We start from the raw sequence: 19,258 nt of genomic DNA on the forward strand, positions 1-19,258 counted from the left end.
TGGTAAGACTCTATACTATCTGGCTGGAAGTAATATAAAGCAGCCGTTCTCCCAGATGTCTCTTAAGAGGCATGACACAAATCACCTACACAACCCAACAAACCTATTTGTGGAACTTGCAGTTAATAGCAGACTGAATTGGCTTGGAAAGTTTTCCCCTTCCACTTGAAACTCACAAAAATGAGAACACACACCCCCCTAGTAATATAGCTCATAATCATGAAATGGAAATCCCTAAGAAACAAAGAAGGAATGAACAACATTCTTTGAGCAGGAGATAAAGACAAACAGATGAATATTGGCTTTAAGGGCTAGGGACCAGTGTTTTAACCTCACATGGAGACAGGGGACAATACCTCTGGGCAGTAGAAGATATGAAGCTGGTACTGAGCTCCTGTCTAAATCCAGACCCCACAGAAACATAACCAGTATATCAAACAATGAGTAGACAGACAACCTTTTCTCACAGCAAAAAATATGTAACAAGAAAGTTTGTCTTTTACTTGAGATAAAGAGCCTTCTGGGAGCAATCAAAACCCAGTCCAGCTTCACCCATAGATGTGGGGTTGAATTCATAGTTCTTACATGTTAGAGAATCCAAGGACATAAACTAACAAAAAACTTAATCTGGAACTGGTGAAACCTGGATACCCCTAGCAGAAGTAAACTCAAAAGCAAGGAGATAAGACATTCAAAAATAGACCTCAAAAATTACCCAGAATGCAGCACAAAAAGGTGAACTGCTACAAAATATGAATGAGAAATTAGAAGACATGGCAGAAAGAATGGACAATATTCTAATGTGCTGGAAAGAAGTTCATAAATAGAGCCTAGAGAGAATGAGGAAAAGGCAATATTTGAAGAGATTGTACATAGAATTTTCAACAACTGAAGCAAGACACAAATCCTCATATTGAATACACTAAATACTGTAACTAAATATGTCTTAGTGTAGACCATCAGCTATACCTATTGTGATACTTTCATGTATTTGGGCTTTGGGAAATCACAAGGCCCTTCTATGAACCTTTCCTGAAGAAAAGAATGGAGAAATAGGAAAGTAAGAAATATTGTGGGAGAGAGGAACAAGAACATATGTTTATATCTAAAACATAATATTCTATCATATATGCATACATGTAAATATGTGTATATGTATAATCTCCAGTGCAATATTAAATCTCTATTTTAAGAATAAATAAGAAACCATCCTTAGAAAATGATATTGCCTTAATGGACCTAGAGGGTATTGTGCTGAATGAAATGGGTCGGATAGAGGAAGACAAATATCGCATGTTTTCACATACTTGTGGAATCTAAAGAACAAAATCAACGATAACAAAAGCAGAAAAAAAAACTCATAGATACAGAGAATATTTAGAGGGATACTAGATTAGAGGGAGGTTGGGAGGGACAAAAAAAGGCAAAGGGATTAAGAGGTACAAATGGACAGTTTTAGAATAGACATGGAGATGTAGAGTGTAGCATGGAGAAGATGGTTAATAATGTAATAAATATGTAAGGGGTAAGAAGGGTACTAGATTTATGGGATGATCACTTTGTGAGTTATGTGGCTCTCTGATCACTATGCTATACAACTGAACCTGGCATATTATTGTATGCAAACTACAAGTAAAAAAAACTCATTGAATTGTACAATGTAAATACAAGCAATTAATGTCTTTTTATTTCAATAAAGATGGGGGGCGGGAGAAACCATCCTCAAGGAAAGGAGGAAGTAACATTCTTTCCAGAATTCCAGTGAGAGACCATATGAAAATATTCAATAGTTTTCATTGTCTGTTTCTCTATTCTTTAGTAAATCATTGTATATTTTCTTCTTCTGACTATTCGGAGGCTACCCTTGGAGACATTAAGTAGGATGAGCCCATTGGGAAACAGTAACAACTGTTGCCCAAGCCACAGTTTCTACACAGCTTATTTATTTGAACCTTGTTTTCTCTTAGATAGTGAATTCTGAACACAGCTTTTTAAAGCTACAACTAAAATAATCAACATACAATACAATAATGGTAGCTGGAACAGTCTAAAAATACTTTCCGAAAAATCTTTAATCTACCACTTAGTTAGGTATCACTAGGTATGTCTAAGAAACAATGTTTGAAGAAAATATGGATATAGTAAAGAATAAACACAAAATCATGAAATCAATTTCAGTAAAATTTCAATCGAATCCCGGTTCTGTCTCCAAGGGATATCTTCCAGAAAACCTTCCTCGTTGTTTTCCATTCTCCAAATTTCTCCAGTTCCTTGTATTATTTCCACAGGTAACTATTCATATCATTGTCTGTGCACTTCAAAATTTATATTATCTCCCACTGAAACAGAACTATTGAAGGAGTCAGATATTATCTTTAGCAAAATAAGTAATAACAGCACTGAAAGAAATATAATTTTAAAAGGAAAAATAATTTCTGGGATTGAAAAACATGATTTTCAAATTTAAAAACTCATATTAAATGAAAGGAGAGAATTTGTAGACACATCTTCTTATCTTAAAATTAAATTAGAAATAAATAATAAAAAATCATCATAAAATATAGCTGCATGGTAATATAGCACTGTTCTCCAAAATAACCCCTGAGTCAAAGAGGAAATTTAAAATAAAATTACGAGCTATAATAAAAACAAAGAAAAGGAGAATATCATATTAAAGTTCATAGGGCATGGCTAAAGCTGTACTCAGAGAAAAATAAATGGTGTTAATTACCATTACTATTCAAGTGGAGCATAAAGGAAATAACATTTTTCTTAAAGAATTAGAAAAGTACGACAAATTCAAAAATAGAAGAAATTAGTAAAGTTAAAATTAATGACCAAGAAAAACAATTATAGAAGTGATAAATAACAAGCTGGTTCTTTGAAAAGACTGGTAAAACAAACAGATTCTTCATGAGCACAACTAAGTAAAACACAATGGATGCAAAAGCATACAAATTATGAAAAAAGTTTAACTATATAAATAAATGTGATTAAAAGAATTATAATTTTACATACAAATCTATGACATTAAATTTTAAAATCTAAAGATAATGGATGATTTCCTAATAAGATAGAAGTTTCCAATATTAACTCATGAGATAGAAAATTTGAGTGGACAAATTACTAGAGATAAAACTGGAAACATGGTTATAGATCCACCACTATAAAAGAATCAAATGGTTTTGCAGTTCACTTCTAAATAAGTTTCAAGGAAGAGATAATACCAATGTTTTTTTAAACTCTACCACAAAAGAGAAAAAAAAAATTGAAAGCTCAGTAATGAATTTTATAAAGGTAGTAAACCTAAGACTAAGAGCTGTTAGAAATTGTGCATAAAAGATAACTGTAAAAATCAAAATAAAATATTAACAAATTATAAAACATATAAACAAATAAAATGCAGAAGTTTGGCAAGAAAAGAAAAACATGACCTAGTAGGGACAGTTCCACAAAGACAAAAATAATCAAAACTAGGAATTCTATCAATATAATTCATTTCATTAAAAAAGGAGAAAAAGTACATTTCTGTCAACAGACATTGAAAAGCCATTAAGAAAAATTCAGCAGTTTCTCCTATGATACCAACAGGAATAGAAAGAGATGACTTAAATATTGAAAGGGTTTTTACCAACAATCAATAACAATCCTTATTCTAACCATGAAATGCTAGTCATTTCCACTAAAACCAGGAACAAATCAGTCATCCACAATCTCTATTTTTATTCCACAGTATTTTTGGAGATTAAAGCTATTGCAATGAGATAAGAAAATAATTAGTGTAAAATTGGGAAAAGTTAAAACTAATTTCTATTTAAAATTGATATGATTGTATTTGTCTAAAACAAAGAACTATTTAAAAATCACAAAGTCAATATGCAAATTAGAAGAGGTGATGACAAATAAGATAAATACAAAAAAAATTAATAGCTCTCTTCTATTCTAGAGAGATTTAGGGGATATTGCACTGTAAAAACTATATACTAACATTCTTTTCTTTTTTTTGCTTAAAAGGACATACATATATTGCTGGTGAAAGGAGTATTATTTATCATACTCATCTATAGAATGTTGTCATCAATTGCTACTTCAAGCAATTATCTCAATCTCAATGTTCTGTTGATGTTTATTTCATTTTTTCCATTATGTTATTTTCTCTATTTGTACTCAAATGTGTTTTATAAATTTAAATCTATATATCTTCCAGGTTTTTGATAACAATATTATTTTATCTTATAAGTGTCCACCAAAATCTTAATTCATAGTGCTCAAGCCTTCTAGATCTGACAGTTCATTTCATGTTTCAAAAAGATCAGTTTCTTAACTTTGTTCCCAAGGTATACATTACAATATACACTAACTCTACTGCTTGGAAGACTGAATTAGCCAGCAGATTCTCAAATACACTGATTAGCTCATTCATTGTCATATGTACCAGAACAATATTAAGATTGCTTTGAGTGAAGTGTTGTTACACTCATGTAAGGCACTTGCTAGACTACCTTTTACAAATTGTGTCATTTTCATAGCCCAAAGTGCATTGTATTTATCCTTTTGATGTTTTAAATATCTTCATAGTAAACCCATAGCACAATGAATTAATATCACAACCCAGTACTATTAATTCCATCTTAAATAAAATGGGTTCCGTGATATAGGACTTCACCAACCCTAAGTGCATCATACCTCAAAAATAGCAAAAAGAACAATAATGTTTCCATTTATAGTGAAGAATAACATTTTGTAAATAACCTATGACTAATAATGTATGAAAAATTCTGGCAAAAAGTGGAAGAAAAGATGGCTTATTCGATGTCTGGGACTGAGAAAAAGAAGTAAAATTACATCTCTTCTTTATACCATGCACAAAAGTATATACCAGGAGGATTATACACACACACACACCACAAACACACACACACACACAGAGAGGGGAGAGAGAGGGGAGAGAGAATGAGAGAAGAGAAGAGAGAGAGAGAGAGAGAGCTATTTTTAAAGCTTAAAGAAAATATAGAACAGTATCTTGAAACCTTGGGGTAGGAAAAGCCTGCCTCAGCATGACCCAAAACCTAAAAGACCTAAAGAGAAAAGCTGAGTGATATGACTACCTAAAAATATAGATCATCTACAGGGAAATATTTCATGCACAAAGTTAAATGAAGTAAAATATACATGGAAAGATACACACGATATATTTTAAGTGAAATAAAAGTTGTAAAACAGAACAATATATGGATTGTGAGTTATTTTTTTCTGACAAAAATGTGAATATGTACAATGTTTGTATATGTATAGAACACATTACACTGGTAATAATAGGTAACTGTAAAGATGATTGAGAAGAGGAAAGTTTTATGTTTTAATTTATATGTTTATCTATTTTACTCTTTAATAGGCACGAATTATTTCTATAGTTTAAGAAAACACAATAAAGAAGATTGAAATAGAGTTCATTGTGAAAAATAACACCTCAGAGTGCTGGTTACTCCCAAATCCCTCTTACTATTTCCCCAATTATAACCATATTCACCTAAACAAATGTGATTATATATGTGTGACATGTATTTATAGACATTCTCAAGATATGACATTTATAATGAAGGTTTAACCTTTATGTAAGAAAAAAATCAACCAGAATCTATTGAATTTTCATAAGTGACATGGTGCAATTTTAATACTTTTAATTTTTGGCTACAGATCACATGGAGCAGCTTAACAAGAGGTTATTGATGAGGTTATATGATAACTGATTATAAAAAATTATTCTCCAAGGCAGTTTGAGTAGATTTATATTTATAAAATATTTTAAATAGTTTGTTTTATTTGTGTTGCTAGATTCCATCTTTTCTAATGTCATAAAGAGAATCCATTTAACTCATTTTAAATGATGGAAGAAAGTAAAAATTAAAAGTTTTGTTTTATGGATCCATTTTGTTATGTCTAGATTTTCATTGCAGCTTATTGAAAGAAAGCCACAAAAATTAGCATGAACATAACTAAATCACATTTTAGTAAATGAAGACTGAAATGAAAATGGAAAAAAAATAACTAAAGAGATAAAAAATTCATTTTGCTCGGGTTTCAAAAAATTTTAATAACAAGTTATTATTATTCATCAAACCAAATAAATTCAGAAAAGTGGGGACTAATCAACATATAGGGGAGAATGCATTGTAAATACTATAGCCTTCCACTGCTGTGAAAATATACATCTCTCAAATTCTGTATGAAAGCTAATTGATAATATATCTTAATAGTCAAAAAATGACCATTCACTGATGCTCGGCCTCTGGCAAAGGGGCATCTAGGCAGACAAATGTGTAATTGTGTCCAGGAAGAAATGTGCTCTAGCTCTTGAATACAAGTATTTTATTTCAGCAACAAGTCAATCCCTGTTGCAGACATAGATGCACCAGGTTCTCCTACTTTGATGGTACTAACATCTAGCTACCTCAGCTTGCCCTGAATTCCCAAGAACTAAATAAACAAAATTCTGATGATAATTTTGTTAAGAAGAGAATGTTCCAAGCAGCCAACACCAAGACTCTGATCTACATGGTAATTATGCTCCTTATGATAACATAAATTATTCTGTTTTTTATGTTCAAAAAGAAATTACACCCATTTGATAGCATGCTATGTGCTCTGGGAACTTAGAAATGCTCAATAAACAGAGGTCTCTATGCCCAAAGATTCTTGTATTACACCTACTCTTTCATTTTTTTAAATATAAATGGTCTACAGGGCCAGAGTTGCACTTAGCCCACTCTCAATGGCAGATCGAATTACAAGTGCATGAACTTATCAGGGTAAAGTTACCCTTCTAATAAGGCTTCTTTCCCTCCCCCTCCCTTCCTTTTCCCCCTAGTCTTATCCTCAAACACATTGTCCAGCCCTTCACACAAGGCCTGAGAGATCCTCAGTAGAGAGGGTCAAGTGTGGAGGTATACCATTCTGAAAGTAAATATCTATTATTCTGCTTAATACCACACGCTCAAAGCAGGGCACATCAGAGGCCAGTATCTTGGTTCTGCACCCCAAGCTGGCAGCAAGATAGTCCTGGTGAAAATGCAAGAAAGAGCCACAGTTTAAACAGAGAAATCAGAGGAAATCTTCAGCCCGGAATGTGATCTAAAATGAGTATAAAGAGATAGCATTGAAAGTAGTCATAATCATTCTTAGAAAAGCCATTCTCAAGGAAACTTAGCAGAAAAATTAACCAGAAGCATATACACAAAATTTGCTTAAATCACGTCAATTTGATTAAACCTACATTTGGGATATATATTTTTTAAAAGGCAAGTAAAATATGAATTTAAAAAACAGTTTACTGAGCCTTGAAATACTATGTTTTGGGCAACAATTTATAAAAGAACTATACTTCACATTTGTAAAATCACCCTTGGACACATTTGACTGAAATAGAACCACTTAAATTCCTAAAACCGCTAGATGAGAACAAAACCAAAACAGTACGATATTCTTTGAGTTTCTAATTTCCTCGGTTTCCCAGGGACTGCTACCTTCTCTAAAGAGAGACATTGCCTCCTCCCTCCTCCCATGAGCTGCCACAATCCTAGAAGTGTGCCCTTCCTAAAATGATTGAGAGTGGCGACCTCCATTGTGAAAACATCAGGACATCATTGTGTGGCCTGGCCGGACTTGTGGCCTGACTAAACCAGGCAGTCACATTATCTGTCTCACACAGCACTTCCCAAAGTCCATGTGATTTGGTTCTAAATAATACCAGATGTGGGACATCAAAAGTTCATGCAGTGCACATAGAGCTGTGCCATACTCAGACTAGTTCCTTCTAGGCCTTTGTTCAACAAGGGTTCCAAAAAAATCTTGGCATTCAGTCACACAAGGGTCACCGTATTACCACAGCAATCACAATTACTATTCTGTATTAAATACCCATTGGTGCATGACCTGGTGTCATGGGAATTAAATGGTCAACCCAAAAGACAGAAACACAAAAGAACTACTACCAATTATCTCCCAGAATGAGGAAATAAAGGTAGAAGTGAGAAGGAAGGAAAAAGAAGAATGGGAAGGAAGGAGGAGAGGAGAAAAGAGACCTGCAAGAGCAGATAACTCTGGTCAGGCCTGTGCCCCTGCCTCATAGTGGCTTTTTATTACTCAAAGTTAACCTCATTTTCACTTCAGGCATAAAAGTCACTCAGCACCCCAAATTCAACATACCTTGATCTAAATATTTCTTGGATGTTCAAGCTACATATCTGGGTCAGGGGACAAGTTTGTCTCATTATCTCTATTTTCTCAAGTATCTCAAATGAATATTATTTAGGAGAAAATAGAAAAAATTTAAATTGGGCTCTGAAATTTTATCTACAATATTGTTCAATTTTATGTACAGAGTATATAGGTATATGGATAGAAAAAGTGTCTGATGTATATATACTGTTTTAATTCTGTGCTTCTCCCCTCAGCTGCCACAGTCCCTTACACAATTCTTTTTGAAACTCTCTCTACTCTCTCTGGAGATCACATCTACTCCCATGTCTTCAAACATCATTCATCCTCTGGTGACTCCCCAATCTTAATCGCAGCCTTATTTTCTCCTGTGAGCACCAGATCAATACATTCAAATGATAATATGGTGTCTCTATTTAGATGTCACACAGGTACCTCAAAATCAATTTTAAATGAATTAGCCTTCCCCTCCCAAATCTTTTTCTCCTATCTAGTAACAGAGCAAGAAAAATGTTAGTTCCTTTTTCCCTCACCTGATGTTTTAAATTGGTGTCAAATGAGTCCCCACGTGTGCATGATTCAGTAGGGTCACCATATCCAACAACTTTAAGTCAACCAGTCCCTGGGTTTTTTGTCTACTATAGAGTACAATAGAGTAAGTATATGGAAGTCTATGGCTAAAACCAGATCATAACTGAGCAGTATTTTACCCTTTCCTGGCCTCATATATAAAGCAGGATAACATCTCCAAACTGACTAGGAATGTTGTGCGGCTGATGAATTCATTTCTGAAGAACACTTTGAGTCCTTAGAAATTTAAAAAAAGCCCTATTCCTTTGAGAAATTATTTTAAAAGTTGCCTTGCAAGAATGATAGCACTCTACACAGTAGCCACTTAAGAAATGCTAACCTTTATTATTATGATTTATTACACTGACACATGGCAGAATGTCCTCAGAAAACAAAGGTCAACCAAAATAACTATCAACCCTGCATTCTAGGGAATTAAGGGTGCTCACTTTTCTTAATTAAGTGCTATGTGCCAGAACATTCTAAGTATTGTGCATGTACTCATTTAATCCTCACGACAAACCTCATCTTCATCACTCATCTATCATGTCAGAGAGGAAACTTCAACCCATCTCACTTTTAATCTAAATATGTTTTCCATTCAGTAAATGTTTCAGTCCGTCACCTGCTTCATTCCCAAAACTTTCCTTTTTCAAATTTTTTTTAAAAAAATCAATATTCATTTTAGATAAATAAAGATACACTGATAAATAAAAAGTAAAAATGTAAAAATCACTCATCATCTTTCCACCCAAAGAAAATCACTGTTACTATTTGGTGTCTGTAATTCAGAGTTTTTAGTATATACTTAAATGTGTTTTATTATTCTAAAAAAATAGAATCATATTATGAATATCATTATCTAACTTACCTTTCTCACTTAACAATGCATGATGAATATCTTTTCCTGGCAATGTGGATTTTAATCAACATATTTATCATACACTGTGTGAGCATTCTTTAATTTATTTAACCAATCCAGTGTGCTAGACACTTAACATTGTTTTCAACTTTTACTATTTTCAATAGTGTTGGGATAAACAGCCTTGTTCAGTCTTGGGCCAATTTTTAATTTTTTTTTTTATAAAGTTTATATATTTTAGGCTTTATGATATGTATTACCAAATGGCCCTCCACAAACCTTGTGCTAGTGTAAACTCATTCCTACCAACAGGGTTTGAAAGGATCCATTTTGCCACACTGCACAGTAGGTGAGAGAGAGAGACTTTACTATAAATTCTAAGTATTCTTTCTAGTCAAAAATATTTAGTGGCTCTTGGTGTTCACTGGAATAATATTCAAACAGCTCTCCACAATCTAGCTTCACCCAGCTTTTCAAATTTATTTCCATTCCCTACACTTTCCACTCTAAGCAGACTAGTCTCCTCAGTGTCATAAGAAGAAAGTTCCTACCTCCACGCCTTTCTCACCAACCTCACTCCCATCTCATGGAATGCCTTAACTACCTACCCTGTCCAGGACTCCTTTTAAATGGCCACTTCTTCCATGAATCTGTAGCTGACTACTGTATCCTGCAGAAGCTTTCATTTCTTCTGTGCTCTGAGAAGGCACATTTGACAATGAGTATAAGCTCCAGATATTCCTAGTTATTTTGTCCGTATGTTTCTTATCTCTCCAAATAGATAGATTATAAACAGAAGGACAAGGGTGGTTTCTTTCTTTTTTCTTTCTTTTTCTTCCCAGCATTAACACACAACTTTATTGATGATACAAAAATGAAGTCAATGCAAGTGACAGGAGGGAGATTACTTGGGACCAATTGGTTCACTGTCACTTATGCAGAAGTAGTAAAAATATTTCAACCTAGGTAATGAAATAAAAAGCAACAAACATGCTTTCAGAACAGGTAGTGATATTCATTCATCCAGCTTAGGCCTGAAGACCAATTCAGATAAATATCAGCGTTGATGATACAATATGATATTCATTACTCGAAACTGGCAGCTGAAAGGATCCCTTTACCATATAAACAAGGTAGAGAATAAAAATAGTTTACAATGTGTGTTATTTCTAACCTACAAAATCAAAAGGTTATTCCTGACTCTTAGGGAACATACACTCAGCCAGTTTGGCCATGAATTTTCCAACTTTTACTTTCACCAGAAAATCATGGTGACTTTCTATCCCCAGAATCTTATCAGCACACACCTGAAATTCTTTTAAAAAGAAAAAAAGTGAACCTTCACTGAATTGATTCTGAGTAGATTCATTTTCTTCCCACTTAAAATTGTCATTTATGTTCTCAAATATGACCAAAAGTTTCAGAATAACTTCTTTGTTCTCCTTTCTATTAAAGAGGGAACCTAGTGAAGATGGTACTTGGGCCCTGAGCAGTTCTCTAGTCATGGCTGGATTTTCAGCCAAATTCAAAAGGAGTTTCAAAACTTGAAATTTGGTTTCCTCATTTCCCGCTGAAAATAAACGAAAAAAGTCTGAAATGGAATTAGCAAGCATGTGCTGATACTCATTAGTAACAGTCATATTCGTAAGCAATCTGAGTCCAGCCAGCTGCACAGATGAGTTCAAGCGAGAAGTAATCGTATCATCACACACTTGATTCATGTATATCTTAAGCCTGCGTTGATTTTCAGCATTCACACTCAAGTTATTCAGGACAATTAAAGCCTTTTCCTTAACGATGGGATCTCGAGTATTGAGAATCTTTGCAACAATTGGGAGACCACCCAGATCACGAATAATATCTCTGTTAAATGCATAAGCAGCGTTGTTACCCAGAGCAATTAAAGCTGCTTCAAGAATATAAGGTTTTTCAGACATCTCAACCAAGCAAAGAACTTTTTGCAGCTCTTGAGGGGACAAAATAGTATCATCTGAGTTGGGGGAAGCTCGTTTCTGAACAGCTCTGCGAGCACGGGTAGCCCTGGCCCTTGCCCTGGCCCTAGCTCTGGTCCCGGCCTCAGTCCCAATCCGGGCCCAAGGTGGGTACCATACTATACCCTTGTTCTCACTGTTGTCATCATCATCATCAGACCAGTCATTGTACCTGGCCCCAGGACAGCCTCCAACATCATCCACATCCCCAGATACGCCCTGAGCCATTTTCTCTTTGTTCTGTTTTCTTCCCCGAGTCAGTCTATAAATGCAATAGCAGGCACCAGCCCCAATCACCAGTCCCGCAGTCACCCAGCCTACTTTCCTGGCGTAGCCCATGCAATCGTCCCTGACAATAGCAGGGACCAAGGAACAGACTAGTCACTCAGGTTACGGGAGAACTATGGTTCTGGGTGCAGGCCTGTGGAGAGTGATGTCTTCAGCCACTTCAAGGTCCCAATAGCTGATACTGGAGGTGAACCTAGAGGTGGAGGAAAGAAATGGGGTTTGAGTTTCTCTTCTCCTTGTATTGCCCCATGCAGGGAGTTGCACAGGAAGATAAGAGAGTAATAAATGAGTACTTGGTAGAAAATGTAGATTGTTAACAAACTCTCTATCCCCATCATTTCACCCTCCACCTACCCTTCCCAGTCCATTCCCTCCCCAAGCCTAGATAAAGGCAATGGAGCCCATTGTCTCTTCTGGGGCCTCAGCCACTCCAACCTCGGGTGTTTCCAGGGAGTGGCACCCTTGCACTAACCTCTTCCAGACAAGCAGTTTGCTTCCTCCCTCCCCTGAAGGTATGCCACGCCCAACAACCCTTCTGATCTGCAGAGACCAGAGCCGGTGAGTACTGAGAGCCTGACGGATTAACTGTTCATTCTTTCCTTTCCCGATTCACCATCTAGGTTGTCGGATTTTTTTAACCTCGCTATGCCATCCGAAACATACACATGCTTGCCCCTTCGCTAGCCTGAAATGGGAGGGATGTTAGGGGAATAAAGTAGAATTGGGTGAGCCTGTCCAATCGCGGCGGATTTCTAACCCCTCCCCCATTCCAGGCAGCCCCACCACCACACCGACCTCTACAGATCCAAGGAAACTTCCTCCCTCGCTTCAGGTGGTGCCACCTGCTAAAAGCAGACCTGCGGGATGACAGATCGAAAATATGGGGACTAAGTACTGTTGAGAGAGAAAGATTATGAACAAACTATCTGATAGGTTTCCCTTCTGTCATCCTCCCGAACTCACATCCCCCCACCCGCGAGACATACACACACACACGCGTGCGCGCTCGCGCGCGCACATACACACATACACTGCACGCCATTTCGCCACAGTCCCAAGAGTGCGACAAACACACTCAGACTCAAATCTAACCTAAATTATTGCCATCTCTGGTTTCTCCCCACACCCATCACCGCCCCTCTTAGGGTCCCCAAATGGTCTTACCCTCAAATCGACCTTCACCGATCCGGGTTAATTTCCTTCCTCTTCACTTGCCTAGTGTAGAGCTGCAAACTACGAAAAGACTGGCAACCTGGGAGAGGTTCGGACCCACTAAACACAGAGCCATGGACAGGAAGACATAGCCACAGTCAGAAAGACGGAAAACCGCCACTACCGAATGCTTGGTGGACGAACCAGTCCCCGGAACATGAAACTTTCCTAATTTGGAGGCCTGGTTGTCAAAGGTCTGCCACCCCTATTACCCCTATCGGGGTTCTGAGGACACATAACGTTGTACCCCTACCCTCCCCCCACGTCCAGGTTTTCCCCGCCGGCACTGTCCTGGAGGACTGGGGGCCAACACCCAGGCCACAGCTCCCTTTCCGTATTAAGGCCTCAGCTCCCAGCAGATTACCACCTCCCGATCTCTGGGCTGCCCTCCCTGCTCACCATTTCGCAGCATCGGAATGGGCTGCAGGCAGGACAGATGTCTTGGAAAGCCGGCAGCGAATGGGAGAGACGACTAAGGCGCCTCAGGACTCGCGACGGTCTCTGCCTTACGCCCTCGAACACCCCCACTTTATGGAATCTCCCAGGCACTGACCTGCAGGGATCCAGGACAGTTTCCTTCTCCTCCTCCTTCCCTGTGCCGCAGGCTTGCTAGCCCTCAGGGCAATGAGGAGCTGGTACTCAGACGGGAACAACGACCTAAACAAGAAGGACTTCTGCACACGTCAGCTCTTGGTCACGTGAGATCTACGTCATCCACCAACTCTGGTCCCCAATTTCCCCTCCCACCAGCAGTGCGGCAGCGTTGGACCCGCCCCCCCTGTACCCACTCCCCCATATCAGGCCTTGTTACTGTTTCTTAGCTAATCTCATCTTCCTGTAGTTGTGTTTACCTTCCTTTGACTACCAGAAAGGGACAGCATCTTCCCCCTGGGACTACTAGCCACTTGCACTTTTTGATAAATTGCGTCTTGCAGTCCCTAGGCTTCTGGGACCGCGACTTTTCTCCTTCCAACTCCTCTCCTCCCAGCTATAAATGTCTACCATTTCCTCTGAAATCTAATCCCAGATCCGAAAGGAAGAAACCATCAGAAAAGAAGACCTGGAGCGTGAGTGTGGCTTTTACTTTCCAAATACATTTTTGTTCTTTTTTGTTCTGCCCTCTCCCGCCTCCAGCCCGCATTCTTTTTTATGAGAGAAAAAAATTAGTATAAAGCTATTTTCATTTGAGAGGAAAAAAAGAGTTGGAATTGGAGAGTGATGTTGAGTTGATGGCCTCCAAAAAACCCACATTTTCTCACTTGTGGGAGTGTCACACACTTCACTCAGAGCATTCTTAATGTCTTTCCGGGCCTAGCAGATCACACAACCCTGAATGAGCTAATCAGTGTGTCTGAGAATGCATAGAACTTCTGACTAGGCCAGTCTTCTAAACAGAAGAGCTACAGACTTCCACTTGCATCAGTTACCAAGGAAGAGACATGCGGTCCTCAGAAGCCATTAACATAGAAAAAGGTTGAGTAGAGACCACACTGCATAATGGATAACTGTTGGATAAAGAGGTATGCACATTGACAAAGTGAGTGGCATTCAAAGAACATTACAAAATATATTTAGGTACAAAGCGAGAATATGATCTTTAAATGAAATAGGTGTTAAAGGAACACTGAGACTAGAACAAAATTGACTGAACTTGCACCTAGCAATTAGTGTGAAACCATTTCACCAACTGGTTTGATGAATTCAATGATTCACCTGTTAGCAATGACTGAACTTTTTATAGTGGGAAAAGTAATAAAATAATGTCAGAACCTGGAGTCTAGAGTGGGACATTCCCTAATAGTTCAGATATAAGGTTATTATCTGAGTATAATTTTTTAAATCCTAAAACATTGTGGAAGTAAATCAAGAGACTTGCAAGTTTGGGAACAGGAAAAAAATCCAGGGAAATTCATATCAATGTAACTTCTGGGAAGCAGTACTAAGAAATGACTGAAATTTAGTAAACAAAAATCAAATCAGCTATATGATTCTGTGTTTAGAGAAACATATGCATTGAAGGGGCTTATTTAAGCAGAGTATATGAGAAAGAGAGTCAGAGGAAAGTGTTGATAGTTCCCACTCAAGCACTGTCTGGAGGAGAGGGAGTCTTGGCTAAGGTGAATGGAACATTTAACTTTCCTTGGCAAAGCCATTCCCATGATGTGTAAGAGTCCTTCAAGCTTCCTTAGCTGAAATCCACTTCTTAAGGTGATCCAACATCCTTGCTCTGATTGCAGGCTCACCAAGCAACTTTCTGAGGTCCAGGTTTCTGAAGTGTAGCTTGCCTGCAGGAGAAGAGTGGACTGGTAAAACTGACAGAAACCTCCAGTACTCCTGACAGATGTATTTCTCAAGGTAAATTATTCAGTTGTAACTCCTGTTCAGACTTAGCTTCCCTTGTGGCCTACTTACAGGGAGAGAATGCAGAGATTCATGGGTTCGGGCATTCAGATCTAGATTTATATATAAGTCTCTATGAATGGGGGTCTTTCCTTGACAGAGGCATCTGCTCTCAGGAAACAGACAAAATCAGGGGTTGCTCATACAGTAAGAGGACAAGATCTTGAATTGTAGATGCAACTCTGTGGAATTCTGGTAGGGAAGCTAAGTAACTTTAGCTTAGAAGACAATCTTATGCATCACTATTTCAGAACTGTACCTCTCTAATGTTCAGTTAATGTAAAAATTACGACTAAGACATACTGTGGCAAATAGGCCCTCAGCACTTTAGTCACAACTGGACAGTGGATTAATATCCAAAGTAATTAAAGGGCTCCTGCAAATCAACAACATCCAAAATGGTTTAGATTTCTAGGAAAAGAAAGGAATTTCATTATACATTTTACATATCCTGTCATTTCTCCCAGCAAAAGAGTGGGCATTGTATTCAAAACAGACCAACTCAATACTCTTTTACTAAAATTTAAATCTTGAACAATGATAAGAAAAAAACCTGAAAATTAATGGAATTATGGCATCCTGATGATATTATCTATCAATTCCTCCCTACCTAGACTCCCAGAGCTGACCCTGATCTTCAGCATCCCTTCACTGTTTAAGTTAAACAGGTTTGGTTTCTGTTGCTTGCTTGCAACCAAGCAAATCAGCTAATACACAATACAAAAACAAATAACAAAATGCAAAAAAATAATACAGCTTTAAAAGATAACATGGTTTATTTTATGGTTTATTTTTCTCACCTTTTACAATTCCATTAGTGTTACCATCTGCTGATTCTTTTTTGTTTTGGATATTTTATAAATTACATATCACATATGACCACATACTGATTTAGGTCAAAAGGTTCCTTTTGACAGTAGCTTCCCTTAGTCTCTTGCATGCTCAGGAACTTTTAACAGCTTTGTCTGAGGAACTGCTTAAGGATTTTCCTTTTCGCTTTTGAAATGGAATGTCAGAAAAAGTTGAAAATCACATAATATCACTCATATGTGGGATACAAACCTAAAAGCAACAAATGAACAGGACAAACAAACAGACTCATGGACATGGACAATGAACTAGTGGTTACCAAAGGGTAGGGGAGAGGGAGGAAGTAGATTGGAGGGGGGGAGTTTAAATCATTTCTTCAATTAAAAAAATAAATTTAAAAAAGATATTAAAGACTAAAAAAAAAGAAATAGTATGTCAGACAAATAACATTCCCTTAAATAAATATTTGTTGGTGAATGTATAATGGAAAGTAAAGTGGATTTTAAATGCTAGTCCCCAGGTTCCTTGGCAGGAATTGTAGATCAAGATGACAAAGAAATAAGATAATTGAAAGGGTTATCATTCCCATGAGGTTTAGAAAGTTTTAAAGAGAGAGTGGATTCAAACAGGGAAGGTCTGGCAGGATGGGAAAATGGTGGTCAGGGGATATACATTGGAATGATTAAAATATATATACCAAAGGGGGAGTTATTTTATACTAATAAGGAGAGGTAAGAGTGGAGTTTTTGTCCTTGCTTTTTGAAGCTTTACATACTACTTAGTTCTGTCTCTTGCATATATTCAAAACAAATAAAAGCCACTTATATAACTATTTAGCAGCCAGAAATCGAATGATGGACAGTTGTATCATCAAGTTCTGGTAGTATGGCTTCATAAATAGATTTCATTTTTCTAGGATAAGAAAATAAAGGTAGAGGAAAAGAACGATATAAGGCAATGATGGTGAAACAAATGAGGTAAGGGTTTAGACAGATGGGGTATGATAGGTGAGTGAGTTTGAACTTCCTGAATCTTCACCATCAAGGCACTCTTGGTTCCCTGGCTCTCCTCCTGACAGGGCCTCCTCTCAACAGGGCCCTCTCATGGGGCAGGGGGAGCTTCCTGCTGGGGTGTCATATTTCAATGTTCTAAGAAAAAGGCTGCCAGAGGTGTCTATATTTAGAGTATGACTCCTCAGTGGGGACAGCTGGATGTCGGGGGACTAACTTCTGCATACTTTGTTCCTGAGTTCTGGGATTATTCTGAGGGGCTTGTATGGGTGGTACAACAGAAGGCAGGGGATGAAAAGGCCTCTTTCTCCTGGCAACTGCTTGGATCCTGTAAACTGTGCTTTTTGTGGGAGAAAAATGACATGGATCTCAGGAGTGTTACAGTGAATTACAAACACCCACAGACCCTCACCATTATCTCCACTGGAAGAAGCTGAACGCTAGCCACTGCTAGAGTGACATAGCACACGGATGACAGATATCGTAGATATCGCCCCAGCGTCATGATTGAATGAAAAGTCCATCCTTTGAGTATCATTTTCATCAATGAGATAATAGGGCATTCTCTAATTTCTGGATGATTTATGGGTTACACCATGCAACTTCAGAATAGATTTTAAATAAAGACCTTTGAATGAAAAACGGGCTGATCTGTGAGGTTACTAATTTAAGTGCATCTGAAGATATATGACTCATCTGAATTTGGGGTCTGCATAAAGCCTGTGCTTTGAAGCCAGAATGAAAGTCATCTAGCAGTCTTCTATGAAGATCTCAGTATTTTGATGCCTAATATTATGAAGTCAGCCAGGAAGAAGAAAGGGATAGCAGTTTACTTATCTAAAATGGTCATAATTAAAACACTGACCACCTCACTATAGACTCATGCTATCCATTAGTTTATAAATCATATCGAAAGCACACTGATTTTATTCGAAAGGATATGTTTTTTTAAATTTTAATATACTGTTCAAAAGCTGCTATTTCCTGTGCAGTCAGAAAAAAAATATTTTCAATACAAATTTTCATTACAAATTAACCTAACTAAATAAATGAGGTCTCCCAATTAACTGGGAAATCTTGTGTACATATGTATTTAACTGGGAAATCATATATATATATATGTATGTATGTATAATTTGGATTATTTTTTCTCCAAGGACATAACTTTATTGTATTTTCTGTTTACAAAATAATGTAGCTTGGGTCAATTAAAAAATGAATGAAGAAATAGAACATAAATGTATCCAAATAAAAACTTCACTACTACTTGGGCTTCCTTTTCTACGCCCCCCCTCCCCACCACCACCACCAATTTTAGTACAGAGACTGGATATGGGAAGGGGTAGAAATTAAGGTGGGGGCAGGAATTTCAGAGCCAAGGAAAGGATAAGACATTTCTCCAAGAAGTATAAGTAAACAGTAGACCCAGAAAAAGAAGCTGCCCCTTCCTGTAATTAAAGAAAGGCAAATTCAAACACCAGAGAGCCATGGCTACTTCTGGTTTCTGCTATTGTTATAGAAGAAAAGAGTGACAGGGCCCAGTGTGATGGGCGGTGTGGGAGGTGCGGGGTACGGGGCAGCCTGGCGCCTGCCGCACTGCTTCTGGGAGTGGAAACTGGGGGCCAGAGCTCACTGGTGACGTGGTCATCACGTGACCAAGAGCTGCCTGGAGCTGAAGTCCTGCTAGTCGCCTCTGTCTGGGTACCAGCCCCCTATTAAGCTTCAGACGTGTGAAGGAAGGAGGAAACTAGCCCCGGACCGGACCGTGCAGGTCGGTGGGAGTGTGGGCTTTGCTTGGGCAGAGATGGGGGTGGGAGAGGACCAAAAGCGCCACCGACCCAAGTCCGGGCCCACTGGGGTTGTGTCCCCTTCTCCCCTACTTTTTAAATACTACTGCC

At 37.7% G+C, this 19,258-nt stretch overlaps 1 protein-coding gene across 4 annotated transcripts; it reads right to left on the bottom strand.

Annotated features, from left to right (window-relative positions):
• Nucleotides 1-9,108: 9,108 nt before the first annotated feature.
• Nucleotides 9,109-13,861, bottom strand: ARMCX3 (armadillo repeat containing X-linked 3). Of its 4 annotated transcripts, none has more exons than XM_039873990.1 (4): nt 13,694-13,861; nt 13,093-13,180; nt 12,724-12,785; nt 9,109-12,121 (listed from the first exon to the last, which is right to left on the bottom strand). In XM_039873990.1, exon 4 carries the CDS (start codon nt 11,977-11,979, stop codon nt 10,840-10,842), a length of 1,140 nt encoding a protein of 379 aa, XP_039729924.1. In that variant the 5' UTR covers nt 11,980-12,121; nt 12,724-12,785; nt 13,093-13,180; nt 13,694-13,861; the 3' UTR covers nt 9,109-10,839. The 4 variants fall into 4 exon arrangements, with proteins under 4 accessions (XP_039729924.1, XP_039729923.1, XP_039729922.1 ...); XM_039873989.1 differs by having other exon boundaries at nt 13,093-13,200; nt 13,540-13,861; XM_039873988.1 differs by having other exon boundaries at nt 13,093-13,200; nt 13,694-13,860.
• Nucleotides 13,862-19,258: the final 5,397 nt, after the last annotated feature.

Source organism: Pteropus medius, unplaced genomic scaffold, assembly GCF_902729225.1.
Source record: "Pteropus medius unplaced genomic scaffold, Ma_sr-lr_union100, whole genome shotgun sequence".
In the NCBI taxonomy this organism is placed as follows: Eukaryota; Metazoa; Chordata; class Mammalia; order Chiroptera; family Pteropodidae; genus Pteropus; species Pteropus medius.

Excerpts from the sequence above, each read along its gene's own strand:
- ARMCX3 (XM_039873990.1), bottom strand. The coding sequence starts at position 11,979 with ATGGGCTACGCCAGGAAAGTAGGCTGGGTGACTGCGGGACTGGTGATT.